The sequence below is a fragment of the Glycine max genome, chromosome 8 (assembly GCF_000004515.6).
Source record: "Glycine max cultivar Williams 82 chromosome 8, Glycine_max_v4.0, whole genome shotgun sequence".
Taxonomy (NCBI): domain Eukaryota; kingdom Viridiplantae; phylum Streptophyta; class Magnoliopsida; order Fabales; family Fabaceae; genus Glycine; species Glycine max.
Window position 1 is genome coordinate 3,279,444 of NC_038244.2, and position 21,568 is coordinate 3,301,011.

The 21,568-nt window shown below is 31.3% G+C and overlaps 3 protein-coding genes across 3 annotated transcripts; 2 read left to right on the forward strand and 1 right to left on the reverse strand.

Annotated features, from left to right (window-relative positions):
* Window positions 1-126: 126 nt before the first annotated feature.
* Window positions 127-3,796, reverse strand: LOC100820449 (uncharacterized). The gene is made up of 6 exons (XM_003532453.5): window positions 3,315-3,796; window positions 2,818-3,236; window positions 2,079-2,384; window positions 1,614-1,988; window positions 980-1,194; window positions 127-889 (listed from the first exon to the last, which is right to left on the reverse strand). The coding sequence occupies exons 1-6, from the start codon at window positions 3,464-3,466 to the stop codon at window positions 641-643; spliced, it is 1,716 nt and encodes a 571-aa protein (XP_003532501.1). The 5' UTR covers window positions 3,467-3,796; the 3' UTR covers window positions 127-640.
* A 5,688-nt stretch (window positions 3,797-9,484) lies between these two features.
* LOC100776092 (NAC domain-containing protein 92) lies at window positions 9,485-12,967 on the forward strand. The gene is made up of 3 exons (XM_003532455.4): window positions 9,485-9,836; window positions 10,637-10,902; window positions 12,270-12,967. The coding sequence occupies exons 1-3, from the start codon at window positions 9,683-9,685 to the stop codon at window positions 12,789-12,791; spliced, it is 942 nt and encodes a 313-aa protein (XP_003532503.1). The 5' UTR covers window positions 9,485-9,682; the 3' UTR covers window positions 12,792-12,967.
* Window positions 12,968-15,605: 2,638 nt separating this feature from the next.
* LOC100801770 (cleavage stimulating factor 64) lies at window positions 15,606-18,986 on the forward strand. The gene is made up of 7 exons (XM_003530641.4): window positions 15,606-15,770; window positions 15,845-15,922; window positions 16,615-16,653; window positions 16,738-17,301; window positions 17,388-17,480; window positions 18,310-18,498; window positions 18,569-18,986. Exons 1-7 carry the CDS (start codon window positions 15,681-15,683, stop codon window positions 18,692-18,694), a joined length of 1,179 nt encoding a protein of 392 aa, XP_003530689.1. The 5' UTR covers window positions 15,606-15,680; the 3' UTR covers window positions 18,695-18,986.
* The last annotated feature ends 2,582 nt before the right edge of the window (window positions 18,987-21,568 follow it).

Consider the following 21,568-nt stretch of genomic DNA (forward strand, 5'->3'; position numbering starts at 1 on the left):
TTGCACTGATTCAAACAGTAAACTCAAGTAAAATCTAAGAGTACCGTTTAAAAAAAAACAATAACAATCAAATTAATACGTAGTTAAATAATAAAATGTCAAAAATATGAGGACAAGTTTCCCAAATGAGACATGATTTATTGTATTTTGGAGTAAACTAGAACTTGAATATGTCAATATACAATTTTGAATATATCCTCCTAAAAATTCTTATTCTTAATTTCTTATAACGAACTGTATGCTGCTGTAAATTTAATTTTACAAGTGACCTGTAGACAGTTATGCCTGCCATTGGTTCTGTATTATTTTTTCTATTTATTTCTCCCTAAGACTATGATTTTATTCAACTTTCATGTGTGGCAGCCTTGTTCATTCTTCTTTTGATTCAGCTCAAATCAAACTTAGGTACTTGATTTGGCTCTGATCTTTTACCTTCAAAATGCATCAACAACATAAACATTCATCTCTATCTCTTTTCTCTGAATTTTAGGCTCCATAATCAACATGTTTGTTATTTTGATTTGTTGGGTCGCTCCATTTTCTTTAATCTAACATTACAGAAGAGTGTTGTGCATATTCGTCTTGTGCAGTTAAGTACAATCATCATCCAATCACCAAATCATACCATCATGGTGTGGGGTCAATGTGAGGGGAAGAAAAGTGGGGTGGAATAATCTCTTTGAAGTTTCCCTTCCATGATTCTCACTTTGCTCATCTTCTCCTCACACCAGTGCAACTGCTCTTCACTCAAGTCATTCATTCTTAAAACCCTCGACACCACTTTTAGGTCTATGAGTGCCATCAAAATATCCATATCCTTTTCCACCTTTAACTTTCTCTTCCTCAAGCATTTCCCTGCATGGTTAAGATCCTTAACCTTCACCCTCTTCTGTAGATTAGGTGGAGACAAAAACACGTGTTAGGAAATTAAATTAAAAAAAATGATCTAGAAAGAATTAATTTGAAATTTTGAACTTGCCTTTTGATTAACCTTCTTCATTAGTCGGAGTAGTGTTGGATCAACTGTGCCTCTTTGTTTTCTCCTAAAGTAGGCTGCAAGGATCTGACAAGGCTTCTCTTTATCATTCTTCAGAAAATTCATGAATGTCTTTATCCCGTCCTCCATTATCTTTAGAAATGAAGCAGATGATATTTTGCATTGAAAACCACCATCCTTCTGATCCTCCTCTAAATCTTTTCAACAATCAAGAAAAATATTTTTTCATAATAATGGTCTATACTCAATTTCAGGATAATGATTTTGTGCATTTTTTCCTTCTTAAGCCACAACAATACATTGTTTTTCCAGCATGTATTTGATTTGAGAAAATATTTTCTATTTTTATTTTTAATTACAAAAATGTCATCTGATTTAACCTTTTTTTTGTGTGTGTGTTTTCAAAATTTTGTTTAGGAAACAGTGAAAACAGAATCAATGGCCACACAAGAATTGTAAAAATGTAAGTTTCACACTAAATAATGATGTACAAATAGAGTTGATTTAAAAAGGACAGGTTCTATTTTACCAACACTAATTATACACTATGCAGTATGCACTCTAATTAAGGTTGGGTTGTTACTTGGAGGAGAGGGAGAAAAAGTAGCTTCCATACCTTGATATTCTGGCACTAGGAGTAACTTTGGCGCCAAAAGCCTCATTCTAGCAAAGATCTCAGGTCTCCTGCCATTCTCATAAGGCTCATTCTCAATGTATCTCTGTAACAGAACCTGAAATTGCTGGAATTGCTGCACAACGGTGGCAGAACAACCGGTATCATGATCCTGGTGTGAGGCGTGTTTGGAACGAAAGTTTTTGTAGTTCCAACTAAGGGCTTCCCATGTTAAACAAATTTGTGCAACATATGCAGCCTCTAGTTCATGATATGGGTTGTGACCAGCCTCAGCGGGCTTTTTATTCATATTTTGAAACTTATACACAATACGCTCAGACATTGATCTTGGAGACATTTGGATGGACCTTAATGACTCTGAAAATTGGTTTGCCAATGTGTTAACAAAATAATCTACACTTATAATAATAATGCACTAGGAATTAGAAAAGGATGGTTACCACTTACCAGTTTCATGAAGCTTCTGTGCACTAATTCTGTCTAGGATTGCCATCTCTTCATCATACTTTTGGAACAATGTGTATGATTCCCACTTGGGGCAACTTCTTGATGAGCAAGAAAACTCATCTTCAGTATCAGAGTCCCTGCCAATGATGGAGCTCTTCCATTTAGAGGACTCATCATCCTTCTCTTCAATCATTAACTTCTTACTCTGCAATTGGGTAGAAGCAAAAACAAAGAATCTCTCATCCCTTGCAAGGTTTGTCTCTTGCACTTTCTTGTTTTTAATAATTTCAATGCTAACATGATCGTCTGCAGAAATTAAAGTAATTAATATCAGACAGTTGAACTAGGACTCTTGGAGTAATGGTGTATGTGAATAATTCACAACTGACTATAATCCTCGCTCAACAACTAAAATTAGCCTATGAGATGAAGGTAGATTCCTCGCTTATATATAGTATTAATTTTGGCCATATCTAATGTGGGTTTTCTACCACATCCTTATTCTAAAGATTGAGTATTTCAACGTAAAGTTGGCAAGACTGGACATCTCAGGGTGATATAACCTGAAAATGGGTGGTCTAATAGTCAAAACAACAATCACTAAGATAAAAAACTAGCTCACAAAGGAAGAGTTGTCTCCTCACGTGTATATAATATTTTTTACCATATCACTTATGAATGTAGGATTTTCAACATATAATATAGAATAGAATGATATATTATCTATAACTTGAGATACCGTCACGGTTTTTGTTTCTTTTGTATGCGCTGAGGCTGATGGGAGAGGTGGTCCTTCTTTCAACTTGGGCAGAATTTGGAACAGAATCAGGATCTCTCTCTGGAAAGTCTACTTGAATCGTTTCCACCTCTTCATTTTCCAAGTCAGAAACTTGTGGTGAGTTATGGAGAGACAACATTTCAGAATAATGCTTTTCTTCTGACTCTTCTTCATTCAAGCTCTCCTCATGGCTTATGAATTCTTCCGAATAAGAATGAGTCCTCTGATGCCCCTCATCATTCTGCAGAAACACATGAGTCTCCTTGCCACAAGTGACTTGTAATCTCTCGTTAGAATCAACACAAGAATACCCTTCTTGATTTTCTTCTTCTTCCTCTTCTTCTTCATCCTCGGTATACACATATTCATACTCTTGATCCCTGCAACAAACGAAGAAAAAAGGTGTAAGCAAGCTTCTGGAGGCAAAAAAAAAGGGTAGAGAAATGGACAATTAAGACCTTTGGATTAAGGGGAATCTGCCTGTGAAGGTTAAGAAGGTGACAAGGAAAACGGAAGAGGAGAAGAGAATGAGGAAGAGAAGCTGGAAAGGGCTTGAGACGACATTGTAGAAGAGTTTAACAAGTGCTTCTTCTTTGGGACATAGCAGCATTTTCTTTGTGGTGGCTCCAAAATGAGAGCTTCAGAGGACTCCACCACTAAGCAAAGCAACTCCTTTTAAGTGCCCTTCAGTTGCTTTCGTAACGGTATGCTTCTTGGTCAACAAGTCAACTACAACATTGTCTGAACTGAAATGTCAAAATCTCTGATATCATCCCCAACTGGTTCATGCATGTCCGTTATAAGCCCTAAGCACCAAGGACAAACCTGTCGTCAAGATCACATAGTTTAGAATATTGGACAATTGTATTCGTGGCTTGTCTCTTACAATAATATCTACAAGCCTTCTAGTAGGAGCATGCAATTTACAATGTAATTTTATTAGAGAAGGACACTGGACACTAGTCATAATTTTCTATAATTCAGAAATGAACTTTCAGTTGTATGAGGTATCCACACGCACACACACATATATATTTCTATCATAATTTTTTGCTTTTGATTTGATCGTTCAAATTTGATTCACAAAGTAGGCTGTCACATGATCCTTCTATGATTGAATAACATCAGGTGCTAATAACATACTCTTTTCTAATACACTTTTTAAAAAAAAAAAAAAGAATACTCCTTTTAATTTATTGAAATTTAGGTAAGTTTTACTGATTTGAAAATGAGACCCATCAAAGAAGATATGTGATTTACATGAATTTCATCAGATAGAAATTTATTGGAAGAGTGTTGAAGAGCATAATGTTTTAGCATTTCTTCTGATATCATTGGCTTGAAATGAGAATTTAATTTACATGGGCAAGCTATTATGTAATTTTTCGGGACTGTAATTTTTCTTTTTAATATGTATAAAAAACGAAATTAAATAACGCAAGGGGAATCATTTTCATTCTACTTTTCATGAATAAAGTACGTAAGTCATGTTTTGCAGTGTGTATTTGACGCAGAAAATCCCAGTCTAACGGGGTCCTCTTTTCCTACAAGAACAAAAGGCAAAAAAGAAGAGACCAAAACCAAGCCACACGCATAGGTAGACAAATATGAAGTGCACTTTACTAAAGAATTACATTACATTATATTCTTCGAGGAGAAGTTGAATTCATACATTATTTAATTGAATAGATTATGCGTATTAACTCAGGGTGCACGTATAATAAGAGGTCTTGTTTCAGAGTTCTGATTCTTCCGATTCCAAAACAGGAAAGAGTTTTTTTTTTTTTTTTATCTTTCATATTTCCAGGCTTGAGTGTATTCCTTACCTATTGATGGAATAAAGATCCATTTGGAAAAGATAGTGTTGGCTGTGTCAATTGCGAATTCTCGTGGCAATCCTCTTTATTGATCCTTGTCTTTAACGTGGTTACTAAGATTGCAGGTTGCAGAACAATGTTGTCCACAAAGAACAAAAGTGATTTTATATGATTATTAATTAGAGTTTAGCCAACTTATTTATTGCTCTGCACAACTTGTTGATGTATAAAAGAAGGTTCATTTTTTTTAAAGGAAAAGAAGGCTCAGTTACGTAGTAGAGAAAATCTCTTTGTGGTGTTCAAATCAATCGATTCCATTCAACCTAGAGGAATGAATAGATATTGATATAAAATCTAATAATTAACCATGGATTAAGCTATATAGTCTAAGAATTGAGACTTCAGGCCATGATTTTTTTTAAGGTAGGCCGTGATAATTTAGACACCTTTATTCATTATATATATTTTTTGTCTTCCTTTTTCGTTATATAAATCATCAAATTTTGTATTGATGTTTTTCTATTTAGAATTTAAATTATTAACAAATTATTTATTCAATTAAATTTTTTTATAATAAGTATTTAAAAACTTAATAATAAACATGTTATATTATTATTATTATTACCATGATCGTCACAACCATAATTACTATAATCATTAATTATTGTTATTGTTGTTATTATCATGGTCTCCATTGTCACAAGGTGAAGAAATAAGTAACACAAAAGTCAGTGATGATAATAATAATTACAGTGATGATATTAAGATATTTTAGGATATGATAATTAATATTTTTATATATTTAAATTTTGTTTGTTTTTATTTATTATCCGAATTTTTGTTTGTTAAATATTTTAAAAATTTAATAGTCACATTAACTTTTAATGAATCCTTAAAAATGACATTCACATTATAAGAATATGCCTCATATATATAAAAAAAAAAAATTCTTAATCAGTCATTAGCCTAAAACATGGATACCCGAACAACTGAGTTTAGTTTGGGCTTTGCAGTGGAATTAGGTGTAGTAGCATTTAAAGGTCTTCCTTGGCCCACGATACATAATGATTGTATAGCAACACGCTGGAAAAAAAGCCTATAATTGTTTCGGCAGATCATCGACGCCTGAACTAGGAGTTATTAATAAGTATGATGAAATTACGTTTCGAAATGCAACATGCTGACGAATGAAACAAACTCTCAGTTTTGTAAAAGTTTGGCATTTACTTTACTGTTTAAATTTCTCATATATATATATTAAAGACTAATTACAAATTTTATAATTTTTAATAAATTTTAATTCATTAGAAATATATATTTAAAGCAGGCGTCATCAGAGAAAGTGTGTTCTTCCTCATGTTATTATTCAAATCTGAATACAATTAGTTAAATGAAGAATAATAAGTGTAACTAAAATTAAAATATGGCGGACTTCTCTCGCATCAAACCACTTCATCTTTTTTTTAGGCATCCACATCATATTTTATAGTATATAAATAGTTTTTCAAAACAATTGGTTTCCAAAAACAGAGAGAGAGAGAGAGAGAAGTGCAAATTGTATACAGTATTGTTTTAATTTGAGCTACGCGCAGAAAACATGTGCCAAATTAATATAGCTTTTCTCTTGTTAAAAAACAAATAAAGACGTATATTATATAGGCCCGTTTCTTTATTGACATATTAAAAAGGCAATTATAGCAAGGATAATTTTTTTTCTCTCACTAATTTTTACCACAATTTTGTTATTTACGAGGGAAAAGTTTGAGGTCAGACAAATGATGTAATGAAGTGAGATGAAAAAATAAATTATAAAATAATATTGTAAGAATTTGTTTTAAGTATAACATTACTTCTATAATTATTTGCCTTAATTACAATAATGACCTGGTGATCATTGAGAAATGGGTGTTCCCATCCCTGTGTAACAAAGAGGTGATTAAACAAAATGGAGGTCGAAGAGAAGTCATTAATCTAAGTGAAATTATATTTATCCCCTTTAACGTCTCAAATTTGAGCTTAATTTTTAGGTAGATGAAAAAAATCTTTTAACAGATATTAATCATTAGAAAAAATAATAAATAATTCAAATTGATATTATAATAAAAAAAATATGAATAGAAAAGAAGAAATAGAGGGAAAAAAGAGAGAAAACGGCAACAAACTCAACTGTAGATGATTGTGTGTGCTTATAGAATCTTGTGTTTGAAAAAAAAAATAAAAATGCAGATGTGATGTCAAGGCTCGATTCACAAATTCACATCGCAAAATTTTTGGTAGGATTGAAATTTGGGATGCTTTGAAGATTAATTGTCCATGAAATATTATGGAAACTGTCAAACGGAAACGTTTAGCATAGACGTGGTCAGTCTTGGGTTGGTAACCATTTTAACCTCTCATGGTAATATTAGTCGACATAAACACTTAAAAATTTAAAGAATTATATATTAATAGTACATGAAAATATGAGAGCGTTTATTTCACGAAATTATTTTTGCATTTATGTGAGTCACATCCTCAAAATAATATAGTTATAAATATTATTTCTTAGCTTATATAAAAATGTGTTCGGTTAATTTTTAACATTTTTAGGAATATTTTAAAAGTTTAAAAATAATAAATAAAAATAAAAGTAAAAAATGGAAGTTATAGGTAAATTATAAAATAATTTACCATGCATATTCTCATGAGAATATGACTTTTTCGTCCCATTAGCATGAAAATAAAAATTAGATAAGCATGAAAATATTTGTTTTGGGAATGAAAGATATTTAAAAATATTTTCTGATAATCTTTTAACAATATGAGAATAAACATTCATATTTTTACATTCCCGAGAATGCAAGATAATTCTGTGTTATATATTTCACTATCAACATTTAGCATATTTTATTGGGATTTTCAATCATCTGTTTCTAAATATTGTCGCACCAACAATTTAAGGAAATAAAAAGATATATACATTTTTTATTTATTAAAATTGGACTAAAAATGTATTAATAACATTAAATGTTACACTTTTTTAATAAAGTTTTCTACTGTTGATTCTTTAATTATTGTCATGATATTTCTGTTTTTAGTCGAAATTATTATCACTGTATCTTGCACAACAATATTATTTTTGTTTATAAAAAAATATTATTTTTATCTGAGTGCATTAATGATCAATGAATTGCTATAATTTTTTGTATGGATTAATGTTAATTGTTTTTTTATGTCAACAATTAATATTAGTTGTTACTTCATTAGTTTTGGAAGAATTTGAATGCAGGATTATTTCTATCTTTTTTCTTTTCCCTTAAATCATCTATCAATTTATAACTTTTTAACTATCGTTATCGTTAGAAAAGATCGATCATATATTTATGTACAACATCTATATTTTTCTTACAATTTAAAAGAAAGAGGGAGATAACGGAGGGTGCATGTAATTGTGTCCATAACTATCTTGAATGAAAGAGAAAAAGAGAATGTGGCTTCAATTAATTAGAGCAATGACCTAGTGGTCACTGAGAATAGGGTGTTCCCATCCTTATGTAACAAAAGGGCCATTAAAAATATGAAGAGAAAAAGAGAAGAAGAGAAAGAGAAAGAGAGTAAACGTAGATGACTGTGTGTGCTTCTAGAATCATTTGTTCGTAAAGACCATCCAGGGGATTCAATTCGTAAAGTTTTGGGTAGGATTGAAATTTGGGATGATTTGAAGATTACCCATGAAATATCCAACTGAAATGCATACCTTAAAAATGGACCTAATATATCGTTGGTTGGTGACCATTTTAACCGCTCGTAGTAATATTAGTCGACGTAAGCACTGACCTCCCAGAAAAATGTATTATATATGAATACGCACCCAACGTAAACACTACCCCCTCTCCCCTGAAAAAACAATTATATATTAGTAGTACATGAAAATTATACATATGTTTTAACATGTTGTTAATTTTGCTGGGATTTTCAATTATTGCCTTCTAAACATTGTCGCAAAAACAATTTAAGAAATTTTAAAATAATTTTCATTAAAATTATAGAAAAAATATATTAATTACATTAAATGTTACACTCTTTAATAAAATTTTCTACTTTTAATTCATTAATTTAATGTCCTGATATTTGTGTTTTTAGTGGAGTATATCATTTTGATCTTAAGTGTATTAATCAATAGACCCGCGGCCATGCATACGCACACATTAACCTTCTTTGTCGTTAAAAAAGATCATATATTTTATGTACTACATAAGCATTTTTCTTATTACAAATTGAGAGAAAAAGGGAGATAACGGTGGGTGTTGGCAACTGTGTAAAAAATTATAAATCTATAATGAAAGAGAATGTGGTTTCAATTAAGTACACGTTCTCATTGGACTATAGCGCAAGGTTGGCAAAGGTTTTGGTGGGTAGAAATGGGTGAAGGTAGTTGGAGGTCGAGGATCATAAAATGACGAAAATCTACATCCCAAATAGGGTGTAACATAGACTCAACCCCCTCGTGCACAAATAATTGCAACTAGCCTTCCTAATAAATACTAATAGTACATATTTCCCCATCCTTATATACATTGATTATGACACAATTGTTTTTTGGTGGATTATTGGTTATGACACATACATAGCAGGCGTACAATGGTATATTCATGGTCGTATGTACTCTTGGTTTGGTAAGTAAATACACGTAAAACAAAGTGGCAGTTTTGGAATCAACCGAAGCTTAATAGTCATTTAAAATTAATATATAGGAAGAAAAAAACTGCATGTTTCGCGGGATATATCATCTTTGTCAAAGAGTTAGCTGTCTATGTATTTATTAAAAATAATATGAAACTATGTATGGATGCAAGTTGTGAAAAGTGGAGAAGCAATATAAGACCGACTTCGTCGTCTTGGTGATGTAAATGGGCTTAATTTTTGTGTATGATTGTTGTCCGTACTTGTGATGCATTACGTTGTTCAGTTATTGATAAGGTAGCTTCTTGAAGGGATCAATTATATTGAAAGGTGGTTCACAATTAAGAATGGAAGAAAAGCTACCTCCTGGGTTCAAGTTCCACCCCACAGACGAAGAACTCATCACATATTATTTATTAAGGAAAGTGTCCGATGTTGGCTTCACATCCAAAGCTGTAGCAGTTGTTGATCTCAATAAATCTGAACCTTGGGACCTCCCAGGTACTTTTATATATTGCTGATCTCAATAGATCTCTGTGTGTATATATACACACACCCGGTTTCCTTTTTTTTTTATTTTCTTGAATTTTAAAAAACTACACCTACATCCTTCTTTTTCCCTTCAATTTTATGATTTGAGAGAGCTTATATATGTTCTTTAATTTACAAAAACTTATTTTTGAGGACTACTGCTACTTATCGAGTGTCTTTCTAGAGCAAGTTTCTACTAATTGAAGCAAAATATTGTACAATTGCTTTAGACTGATCTCTTTCTGTCTATAAATTTTCACTGTTTCACTTTCATCAAAAGCTTAATTAAATGACCAAGTGTAAATAAAACATTAGTGCCGCGCGTATGATTCTTCAGACTAATTTCATGATTTATGACTTTTAGGTTATTCTAGCCAATTTGACAAGTCTTAAATTTTTTTCTGTTTCTCATCTCTATTCATCCTCTCTCTCTCTATATATATATAGAGATATAGATATAGTTTGAGCACTTGGCTTTAATTTGCTGCATGCTTTACCTGAACTCATGATCGATGGTGCACACTTCACACAAACTGAACCTTCATTTTTAGACACTTTAATCATAATTCATGCATGATGCATGTAATTAATTAAATATAGTTTTAATTTGATGGATGTGCAGATATGAATAAATATGTGTTATAAATAATATGGCGTATAATATTATTTTTTGGACACTAACCGTAGACAAATTGATTCGTATGTATATATGCTTTTAAGTGAAAAATTAAATAAACTAAATTATGACTATTGATGATGTGTGGTAATAGGTAAGGCATCGATGGGCGAGAAGGAATGGTATTTCTTCAGCTTGAAAGATCGGAAATATCCAACTGGGCTTCGAACCAACCGAGCCACTGAATCAGGGTATTGGAAAACCACAGGAAAAGATAAGGAAATATTTGGTGGTGGAGTTTTGATAGGGATGAAGAAAACCTTGGTCTTTTATATGGGCAGAGCTCCGAGGGGTGAGAAAAGTAACTGGGTTATGCACGAATATAGGCTTGCAAACAAACAACCCTATAGATCTTCAAAGGTAATTATTCGTAAATACATGCATGCACCACAGAAATAAAATGTTCTCATTCTTACTATACTATTAGCTGGTCTTTACATTGTTTTTGTTTTTTTAAAGGAGAATTATTTGGTATATAAATTAAACATGTAGTATAGATGAAGAGTATATTGTTAGCAATGCACTCACATTTCTTCTAAAATTTGGTATATAAATATGTAGTATTGATTAAAATTTATTGGAAATTATAAGCAAGATTTATTAAATAAAAAGTGAGTCTAACAAATTTTTAATATTAAAAGTGTATTAGAAGAATATATATATATATATAATTGTTAGCAACTCTTGTCATAGACAACAAATTAAATAAAAGATGCTCGTCTATTTAACTTTCCAAATCACTTGGTAGAGTTGAGATTAAGTTCCCTTATTGCAATTAGGCAATCGACAATAACAAATAACAGATCCACTTTGTAATTATATGCAAAATGTGAAAACATGAATTTAAAAAATATTTAAGAGAAATTTAATTTAATTGATTGCAGAATGTTTTGTTGATAAATACAATTTTTTTGACTGATTGATGAATACAAAACTATAGGTGTTTAAAATTTAATATTTTAATTAGTAAATATTATTTTAACAATAATTTTCAAATATCTTATTATAATTAATGTTAATTAAAGAAAAATAAATATTAATTAAAAATTAGGAAAATTAAAAATCTCTTTTCTTTGAATAATTAATGTTAACTAAAGAAAAAAAAAATTGGTTTGATGTATGTGTGCGTAAATTCAAAAGACATATATCATACAAAGAAAAGGACATATATCTATGTTTAAATAAAAATACATGTAGAATTTATTTCTATTTAAAAAAAAAACACTTAAATTTATTGTATAAATTACATACACATAAATAATATATATCATTTTCTTGCAATATTCTAAAGACTATTTATTGCACATTTGTTAAATCAAAGCCTATATATGTGGGTATCAGAAAAGAATATGTAATAACTAACTTTCAACATGACATTATATCTAAAAAAAATTTAAAACATAATTTCCAATATAATTATAATCTTCTTGAGATATCACACACATACTCATGGTGATTTTGTATTTTTTTTCTCCGCTACATTGATAACTTTGTACTTAATTATTCATAGAATCATATTAATTGATTAACTTAAATTACACAATTTATTTACTTTAAAGTGATAAGTTTATTTTATAGGATAAAGTATAATTATATTTTATAATCATTGATTAGAAAATTAACAATTATGAGTGTAATAAAATACACGTGTGCTATTTGTGTACTTTAGACTTATATAGTTGAGAAATTAATTAGTTTTGGTATGGTTTGCTAATTTTAATTTGCAGGAAGAAAGGGTGATTTGCAGAGTCTTCCAAAAGAGCTCAGCACCCAAGAAACCACAGCAGACATCCTCTTCCCAACCATCTCAAGAGTCTCCTACCTCAATGGTCAACGAATTTGGTGATGTTGACCTACCAAATCTAAATAGCATTGCAAATTCATCCAGTAGCTTCACCAATAATATTGCATACAATATTAATGGTGATCCTAGCAATGCTGTTAACACCAATATGAACTTGACCATGAATTGGCCTTCTGGATTTCTGAATCCAAACCTTTCTGTGAATTCATTGCTTCTCAAGGCATCACAACTTAGAAATACTTATCAACAAAGAGAAGCTGCGACCAGTAGTGATCATCACTTTGCAACATATGTTCCTCAAGGATTTTCTCACAATAATACTATTGGAACTGAACATCACCTCATGACTCCAAATCTCAGTGCTACTTCTTCTTCTTCCAAAGCTTTAGAGTATTCTTGTGTGCCGCAGCAGGAGCAACCATTTAATATGGACTCCATTTGGTGAACGAAGTTAATTATATGTAAACCCCTTGTGAATTATTGTCCTAAGTCCAAACTCTTCAACTTCTGTATATAGGTATAAATGGTCCCATTTCAAAGTAGAATGGAATTACTCTTATATAAGTCATTATATTTATTTCCTTTACAGGAAAAAACTAAACTCTGCTAGATAAATATTAGGAAGCCATAAATAATAAGTATAACAGTAAAATAAGTTCCAATAGAATCATAATACATACAAAATTTATAACCATTAATTAATATAAAACATAAAATTTAATAATAAAAGAGTTTAGAAGAGTTTAAGTTAAAACATGCTATGCATTATTCTTACAGAAAAAATGTGTTGTTATGAGAAAGAAAACGTCCAAATAACCCGTTGATCCAATTAAGGATCTCAAATTAATATAATATAATTTTATAAAAAGCAGAAACATACAAATGATATTTTATTATAAGTATGTCAAAGCACAGTGTTATTTCCATCTCATCCTATTGCTCATGGAAGAGAGATATATATAGACAAAAAGCCTCAATGTGCAACAATCACATTAAAACAAGATATGAAACGGAGATTGATCAAGTCTCCAACGTTGTGCAACAACTTACAACGGATAACAATAAAACTAAACTCTCCAACTTGCAAAAGCCAGCAACGTTCAAAACATAACCATAAAATCTCTATAAAAACCGTTAAGATATATTGACGTAGTAAGAAGAAAATCTTCCTAAAAGATAGGAATAAAAAAAAAAAAAAAAAAGATAATAGACAGATTTTATCTCTTAAGATAAAATAGATTAAAAGACATTTTTTTTACTTTAATTTTAAATTATAATAAAAATATTTTCCAACAAACTCAACTCTTGATGTTGTAAACAGTAAACATTACTCGTGCATTAAGGAAAATCTCATCTGTCGGTCAGTAACAGAATTAACTTGTATGAAACATGTGAAGGAGAAAAATAATTGTTATGAATCCTTACAAAGCATTCAAGGGTTCAGTGGCATCTATATTGATGATATCTGTGTCTGTATTACAAATTTCAAGTTTACCGTGGTTTCAATTAATATTCACATAAAATATATTTGAGTGTTATTATTTATTTTTTTAAAAATAAATTGAAAACTAGATTATATGATGTAGAGATTAGTGTGAATCATGAACACATGATGATCTGCGATAATATCTCTCCTCACGTAAGACGATAAAACCCGCAGTATGTGACTATTTTTTTTTTTTTTTTGCTGAGTTAAATTGATGAGGGTAAACCGAAAATAACATTGTTTTGGACCAAATAAGAAAAGCGGTCAAAATTGATATTCTTTAGTACAAGGAAAAGAGTTGATCAAGCCGGAAATAAGAAATTCACTACAATATTATATTTTTTATTTATTGAGGAAATGAGAATTCACACCTACAATGTATTTTGTTATTAAGGGATTAATCCCCCGTAATTAATCATAAAATTACCGAGGACTCGACTTTTGGTAATGTCATTAAATTAATGAGGGTTTAGACTTTAGCCTATAGTAAAGTTGCCGAAGGAATTTGTTTAGGCAAATGCTATATCTAGTACTTTTTTTCTAAGTACATCCCCCTTTCTATTTTAATTTTATATGATTTAAATGACCTTTTTTCAAACTTTATTTTTTCTCTCACATTGTTGCACACTCCCTCTTCCACGAAAATACACTCCTTCGAAGGCAATAAATACTCTCCCTCTTTCATTAAAATTGTTCCTTTCTTCCACTCTCTTTATGGCATTTGATTCACTATGTTGCTTTGATCTTTCTTGCTTGTTCTCTTTGTCTAACATTAGTGTTTTTTCATTATTAAGCTCTCAAAAATAGTATGTTTGCACTCCTTTTTGTGATTTATGCATAATTAAAAGAAATAAAATTGTGAAGGAAAAAAAATAAAAATTAAATTCCAAAAACTAGTTTCTAGTATACTGTTTTGCATTATCAATTTCGGAAAGTATTTTCCAAAATTCAAAATCGAAACAGTATTCCAAAACTTAGTTTATGGGAGTTTATTTTTATATTCTAGAAAGTAGTTTCCAAAATTCTGTTTAGATTTTGCATTTTGGAAATTTGTTTTCTGGAACATAAAATGGAAAACATTGTTCGGAAAACTAGTGTTTGGAATAATGATTGTAAAAATTTAAATAAAAAAGAGGAGTGTACTTAGAAAAAAGGAGTGGTAATACCATGCTTTTTTTTTTAACTTAGACTGTGTTACAATATGGGCTATACATATGGAGTTGTTATCGGCCCAAACACTATTGCTAATGGCCCCTACCAAGTGGCTGAATTTTTTTTTTCTTATGAAAATGTCCTTCCCATCGCCATTGCTATTGTATGCACCCTCTGTACTACAATGGTAGATTTTGTATAAAAGTCTCATATTACAACAAAAACATATTTTCATTGTTTTATATAAAATGTGTACAACATACTCAACAAAATAATAATTTTGTGTACAAAATACTCAACGAAATCAAAATTTCGTTGAGTATTTTGCATGCAGAATCATGATTTTATTGAGTATTTTTTCGACTTAAAAAAATGCAACGGAATCACGATCACGTGTGTTCCCAACACAATAGAGTCATAATTTTGTTGCATCCAAAAACAGAGGAGAGGAAGGGGGAAGAAGGACGGGTGGTGGAATTTGAACTGAGGAGTAAAGATGTCTTTTCCATAGGTTTTTAAAATATGCAGGGGGAAATAGCATAAGTTGTAGGTGCCAAGAGCAACTCACCTATACATATGAAGCTAAGCCCATGAGGCCCAAACGAACAATTTCCCCTTGATTCTTGAGACTTGCATTGAATCTCCTTCATAATCATAGAACGAACAACATCCGTTTCTGGCTTTGCGGGTTGAGCAATGGCCGGAAAACAGGTCGGCGAGGGTTTACCGGCGAACCTCGCTGGAATGTCAAAGAATCAGCTCTACGATATCATGTCTCAGATGAAGGTACTTACAATACTTCTTCTTTTTCACTCTTCACGAAGAACAACACGCTAACCATTTCGTTTGTTGTCCCTCAGAATCTGATCGAACAGAACCAGCAACAGGCCAGGCAGATCCTCATCCAAAATCCTATGTTAACCAAAGCGCTTTTCCAGGTTCTTAAGTTTTTTTTTTTCTTTTTCGCTTCGCTAAATGCTACGAATTTCGCTTATTCAAGTTCTGAACATTGACGGCCATATGCGCGTGCTTGATACTTAATAGTTACTGTCGTGTAGTTATTTTCCGGTGATTAGATTTAGAGGAGCTATTTTCCCTAATGCTTTGTCGTGAGATTAAACCTAAATCGATTAATTTTCGTATTTAGTTGTCGTCTGGTTTAAAGAAACAGTTCTCACTCTTTACCCGTAGTTAGTGTTTCAATTGTTGATGCCCTTGACAATGTAGTTACCCAGTTTGAGTTTGAGGTGATGGAGATTTATTTCTTTGAATTTGAACACTTTAAGATTCTTTTAAGGGGTCCCGGATGTTTCATGCATGTGTATGAGTGTATCTTTTTCTTGGACTTCCCTTTAATTATATTTGGAACAATCGGATTTTGTATTTGTATGTAGTCTAGCTTACTTATACTATAGTTTGTCTCAGCACTATTTCTAGTAGTCTTACTAAAACATCACTATCTGCAACTGTATGAGAATAAACTTATTTATTTTTCGTGAAGTCCCGAATTCTTTAATGAATGCAGTAGTGTGTGTTTTAATTTGGTTTTTATTGTTCAGTACTGAGGATCTTCACTCTTCGGCCACATTACACTCTTTGAAATTTTGTCCGTTTTCTTTTGTTTAATCAGGCACAAATTATGCTTGGAATGGTGCAAGCACCTCAAGTGGTATGCTTTTTTGCTTTCTTTTGATGTCTTTTTCACAACCATCCATCAGTAGAAATTTGGATGACAAAAATTATTTGCTTCTAGGTTCCAAAAGTTCAGCCAATGGTTTCACAGAACAATCAGCAGCCAGTACAACCAACACAACAGCCAAATATTCAGCCTGCTCCATTATTGCCTGGGCATGGTGGTGCACAGGATCAAGCAGGTGTATCTCAAACCCAAATTCCTCTGAGGAAACACCAGAACCAACCTTCAGTGCCAGTTTCATCTGCTGTTCCTGCAGCGAGGCATCAATCTCAGCCCATGGCTGCACATTCCTTGCCAATGCCACAACATCCTAAAGGACATCCAACTCCCCAAATGGCTCTAGTGTCTCTTCCACAATCATCACAACTTCCAAACATACCTCCACCTTCTCTTCAATCATCATCACAGCCTCTTCATCCAACTCAAATGGCAACTGCTTCCAGTCAGTTACAGCAACCAATGCAGACATCGGGGTTTCCACCTCTGCAACCACCGCTGCCACCGCAGATCAGACCAACTGCATTGCCAACCTTCCATCCCCAGTATCCCCCACAAATGGGTGCAAACATGGGTTTCCAACATGCTGGTGCTTCTCACAATCTTCCGCAATCGATGTTTCATGTAAGTTTAATATTTCTGTTTACAATTCATAATCTATTGCCATGTTTCATGCAAGTTGCATATTATGTTATTGGGGAAATTTTCAGCCTGGTACAAAACCTTCTGCTAGTGTTGGGTCCACATTCCCACAGGGGCAGACACCACTTCCAGGTCAACCATCATCTCAGCCACCTTATCAGGTATGTTGAGCTATAACTGATGCTTAAGACTTAAGATTGTGTGCTGGTACCATGAACTCTGAGGGAGCAATTAGGCTCTATGGCACCTGCATTATTGGCTTTATTAGGATTTCTTGTTATCATTATGAATTTATGATTCCTTGTTTCATTGGCTAGTTAAATCCTAATTTGTCTGCATTATGGCTAATTCTTTTGTTTAAAAGGGATGCCGGCTACTACTTTATTATTAGTCATTTAGCTATCTGCTACTAGTAATGGCATTGTTACTGGCGAAAAGGGGTGCTGGCTTATAAATATTGAAGGGAAATGGGAGGGGAAATTTTTTGTTTCTTATAAATATTCTTTAATTTAATTTTTTTATAATATTTTCAAATAAAAGAAATCAAATTTATAGATTAGTATAAACTTAATGTGCTAATTTTTTTGTTTATTTTTTTCAACTCTTAATTTGAAAATAGAAAATTTCTCATTCCTTTCTTTTCTGTTCAAAATTCAACTTCTAAACATAACCTCAGAAAAATATATTTTGGACACAATTGAATATAGGAAGCCAATTAATAATGATTTAATCGTGGTGTAGAAAGTTATGTTTTCTATTCTGGTTTTCTCAGATAATTTATTAAAAATCTATTTTTACATTTGGAAATAAGATGAGGCAAAAAATCTATTCAGTTTGAGACGGATTGATATCAATTATGCTACAGTTCCCTGTGAAAAAAAAATAGCAGGACTTGAAACGCGAGCAGTATCAATCATGATAATGTGTGCCTAATATATGTGCTTTGTAGTATTTGATTTTTTTGCGTGCTAAGTGATGCTTGCTTGTTAGGTTGGGAATATGCCTTTAGGGCCTGATTTTGGCAACCAAGCTGGAAATGCTATGCAAGTAGACAGAGGGTCTTCTTGGATGCTTGGTCCCTCAGAAAACCTAGCACATCTATCTGGTCCTCCTGGACCACCATCTGTAGTTTCTGGTCAGATGGGTGCTGCTGCTAAGCAGCCTCTTCGGCCTCCTGGGGTAATTATTTTGAACTATCATCTAGTTTGTATAAATAGTTTGGCTGTTTATTGATATTCTTTTCTTGCAGTTGACACCGGAGATGGAGAAGGCACTGCTTCAGCAGGTCATGAGCCTCACACCAGAGCAGATAAATCTCCTGCCTCCAGAACAAAGAAATCAAGTGCTGCAGCTACAACAGATGTTGCGTCAATGATGTAATACGCATACACACCATGAAAGTTAGGCAATCTTTAATCCTTCCAGTTTGGCAGAGGTTATTATGTCGTTTTTTTTTTATCGGCAAATATTAGTTTGTTAGTTTTGTAGGAATATGGTGGTAAGAATTTGAACCTGCAACCTCTCCCTCCCCCCTTAAGCCCCTTTTTAACCATTAAGCCAACCTTATATCTCCTAAAGGTTATTATGTCGTATATATTCAAACTGGTTGGCTGCCAAGTTTTGTAGAAATTAAATTAATACAAATTCATGTAACAAATTATAGAGCATATTATTCGTTTCTTCTGGAATTTGGCACGAGTGTATCTTTTCCGTTAGTTTTGTACGATGAAAGAGTAAATTGAGTTATAGTTCATATATGATATAAATGTTATCTTTCTTTAAAATATAATTGCAAAGTTATAAATGTACAAAGAAAAATATAATTTATTATAAAATATATATGTATAATTTATTTTAAAGCATACATAATTTACTCATGAACAATAAAAATATATTAATTAACTATATTTAAAATATTATTATTTCTATGGTTTTAATAAATTAAAAATTAAATTAATTTTTGAACATATAAGCTATAATTTAAATTTATGATAAATCATTCTTTTTTATGATATAAAGGGGCAAAAGCCCAAAACAATTACGTTATCAAAGCTGAAACATCAGCCATAAAAAATGAAACAGCAAAGACAGGTGCACTAAAGAGGATTATCCCTGGATCCATCGAAAGACCATGCCTAGCAAAAGCATTCGCTGCTTCGGTAGATTCTCTAAAGATATGATAAATCAATTTATATTGTGATATAAGATTTTTTATATATATTGAAATTTAATGTTGAAACATTAGGCAATTAGAAAAATCAATAGTTGTACCCTTTGGAAGCCTCTAACTAGTTTCTCTTATACACCCGTCGGACACATTAACAAATCTGTGTCTCAGGTTCTTCTGTCTCGTCGAGATTATTCGATTGTCTTGATTTCACTGTCTTCCCTTCCAGCGCGCCCAATGTTCTGCAGTTGGCAATCACCACAGATTCCAACTTACCCAATTCTTTTCTCCCTCTCCTTTCTCAGTGCAAGTCTTTGACATTTCTTAAGCTTTTCATTAGTTCCAATAGCTCTACCCTGCAACTTCCAAAATCTCTGCCGTTACCCACCTTGAAAAACTTGCATCTCGCCAATGTCAGATTCACCCCAAGTGACAATGACTGCACTGAGTCCTTTTCAACCTGTAACTTGTTGAATGCTTTGGTCCTTCAAAATTATATTTTTGCTTATAATAAAAAAATACTCTGCATATCTAATTCTAGCCTTTCTCACTTGAAACTGGACAATATCACCAACCGATCCAAAATTGTGCTTTCTACTCCAAATCTTACTTCCATCACAATTCTGGACAACCTCAATCTCACTTTTGAGGAATTCTCCTCCACATGTAATCTTTCATCTCTTGAAGAAGTATTCCAAATTATTCACTTTTCACTTCCATATGTTTCCCGTTTCTCCAAGATGATCTCTCCTTACAATGAAATGTTGAGGATTATATTATGATTGTCTTGTTTATATGGTTTATTATAGGTGTTTTCTTATTTGGCTTTGGTTAAGAAACCATAACTGTGGGGATTACTATTTTTTTTTTAAGGAACTTCAAAATGGAGAATTAAACACACAGTTTATATATAATAAAAATACTCGTAATTGTTTTGTCAAACACCTTAATAATATGGAAAGTCACTAACTATTGCGTCATTAATTAAAAACAAAACTTGTTAACGAGGACCAAGACAGTTAACACCAAAAAAAAGTATAGGACTAGAAATGCGAAAACATTATTTAGGAACTAAAAACAAAAATTCTAAGAAAAAAAAACTCTTATTAAAAAGATATTAAACCCTAAAATATGTTACTATTTAATTTAACTCTAATTTAATTTAAATCAAGTTAAAAATCCTACGAAAATACCACATATTTATTAGTACTTAAAAAGCTCACTCAATTCTATTGTTTATAAATACCTACAAAAATGTCGCTCAATTTTTTTATTTCTTTATTTCCCTCTTTAAAAGATTTAACTTAATGCATAAAACCATCCTAAGACAAATTAAATTTAGAGTAAAACGCATATATTAAAGAGTATTCCATCTGTTCAGAAATATAAGGAATTTTTTCTCTTTCTCAAATATAATTTTTTTAATAAATTTTATCTTATTTGATATTATTATCTCTAAAATATATTTTATGATTCTTTTTTATTTGTGATACTAAGTTTCAATAAAAGATAAATTGAAAAAATTATTTTTTAATTGAAATTAACATAATTAAATATAATTAACTAACCTTTTTAATTAATCTGGCATGTTTTTTTCTTATATATAAACAATGCACTTTGCACAATTAAGTTTTATATTTATCTATTTATCTCTATATCTCTCTTTATAAAATAAAATCAATTTATTTTTTAATAGTTATACACACATATACTGACATGTACTTTTTTTAAACCCAAAATCATAACTTTTTTTAAAAAGCATCCTTAAGTACAAGTATGAACATAAGCAAAGAATACATCAGATTTACATCTCAAAAGTTTATACTATTTAATGATAACTTTTAACATCTTTTTATATTTCACTCTTAATATTTTTAAGTAAATGACGTACAAGATGATAATAAATAAAAACGTCTTACTAACTAGTGCCAGTATTTTTTTAATAATCTATAGATTATTATGGGTTAAGAAATCAATAATATTTTTTTTTATTAAATTTCACCTTAGACGTGTATTAAAAATCACATCGAAAATGTTTTCATAATATTCTTAGGACACTTAATAACATTTACCTAAATAAAA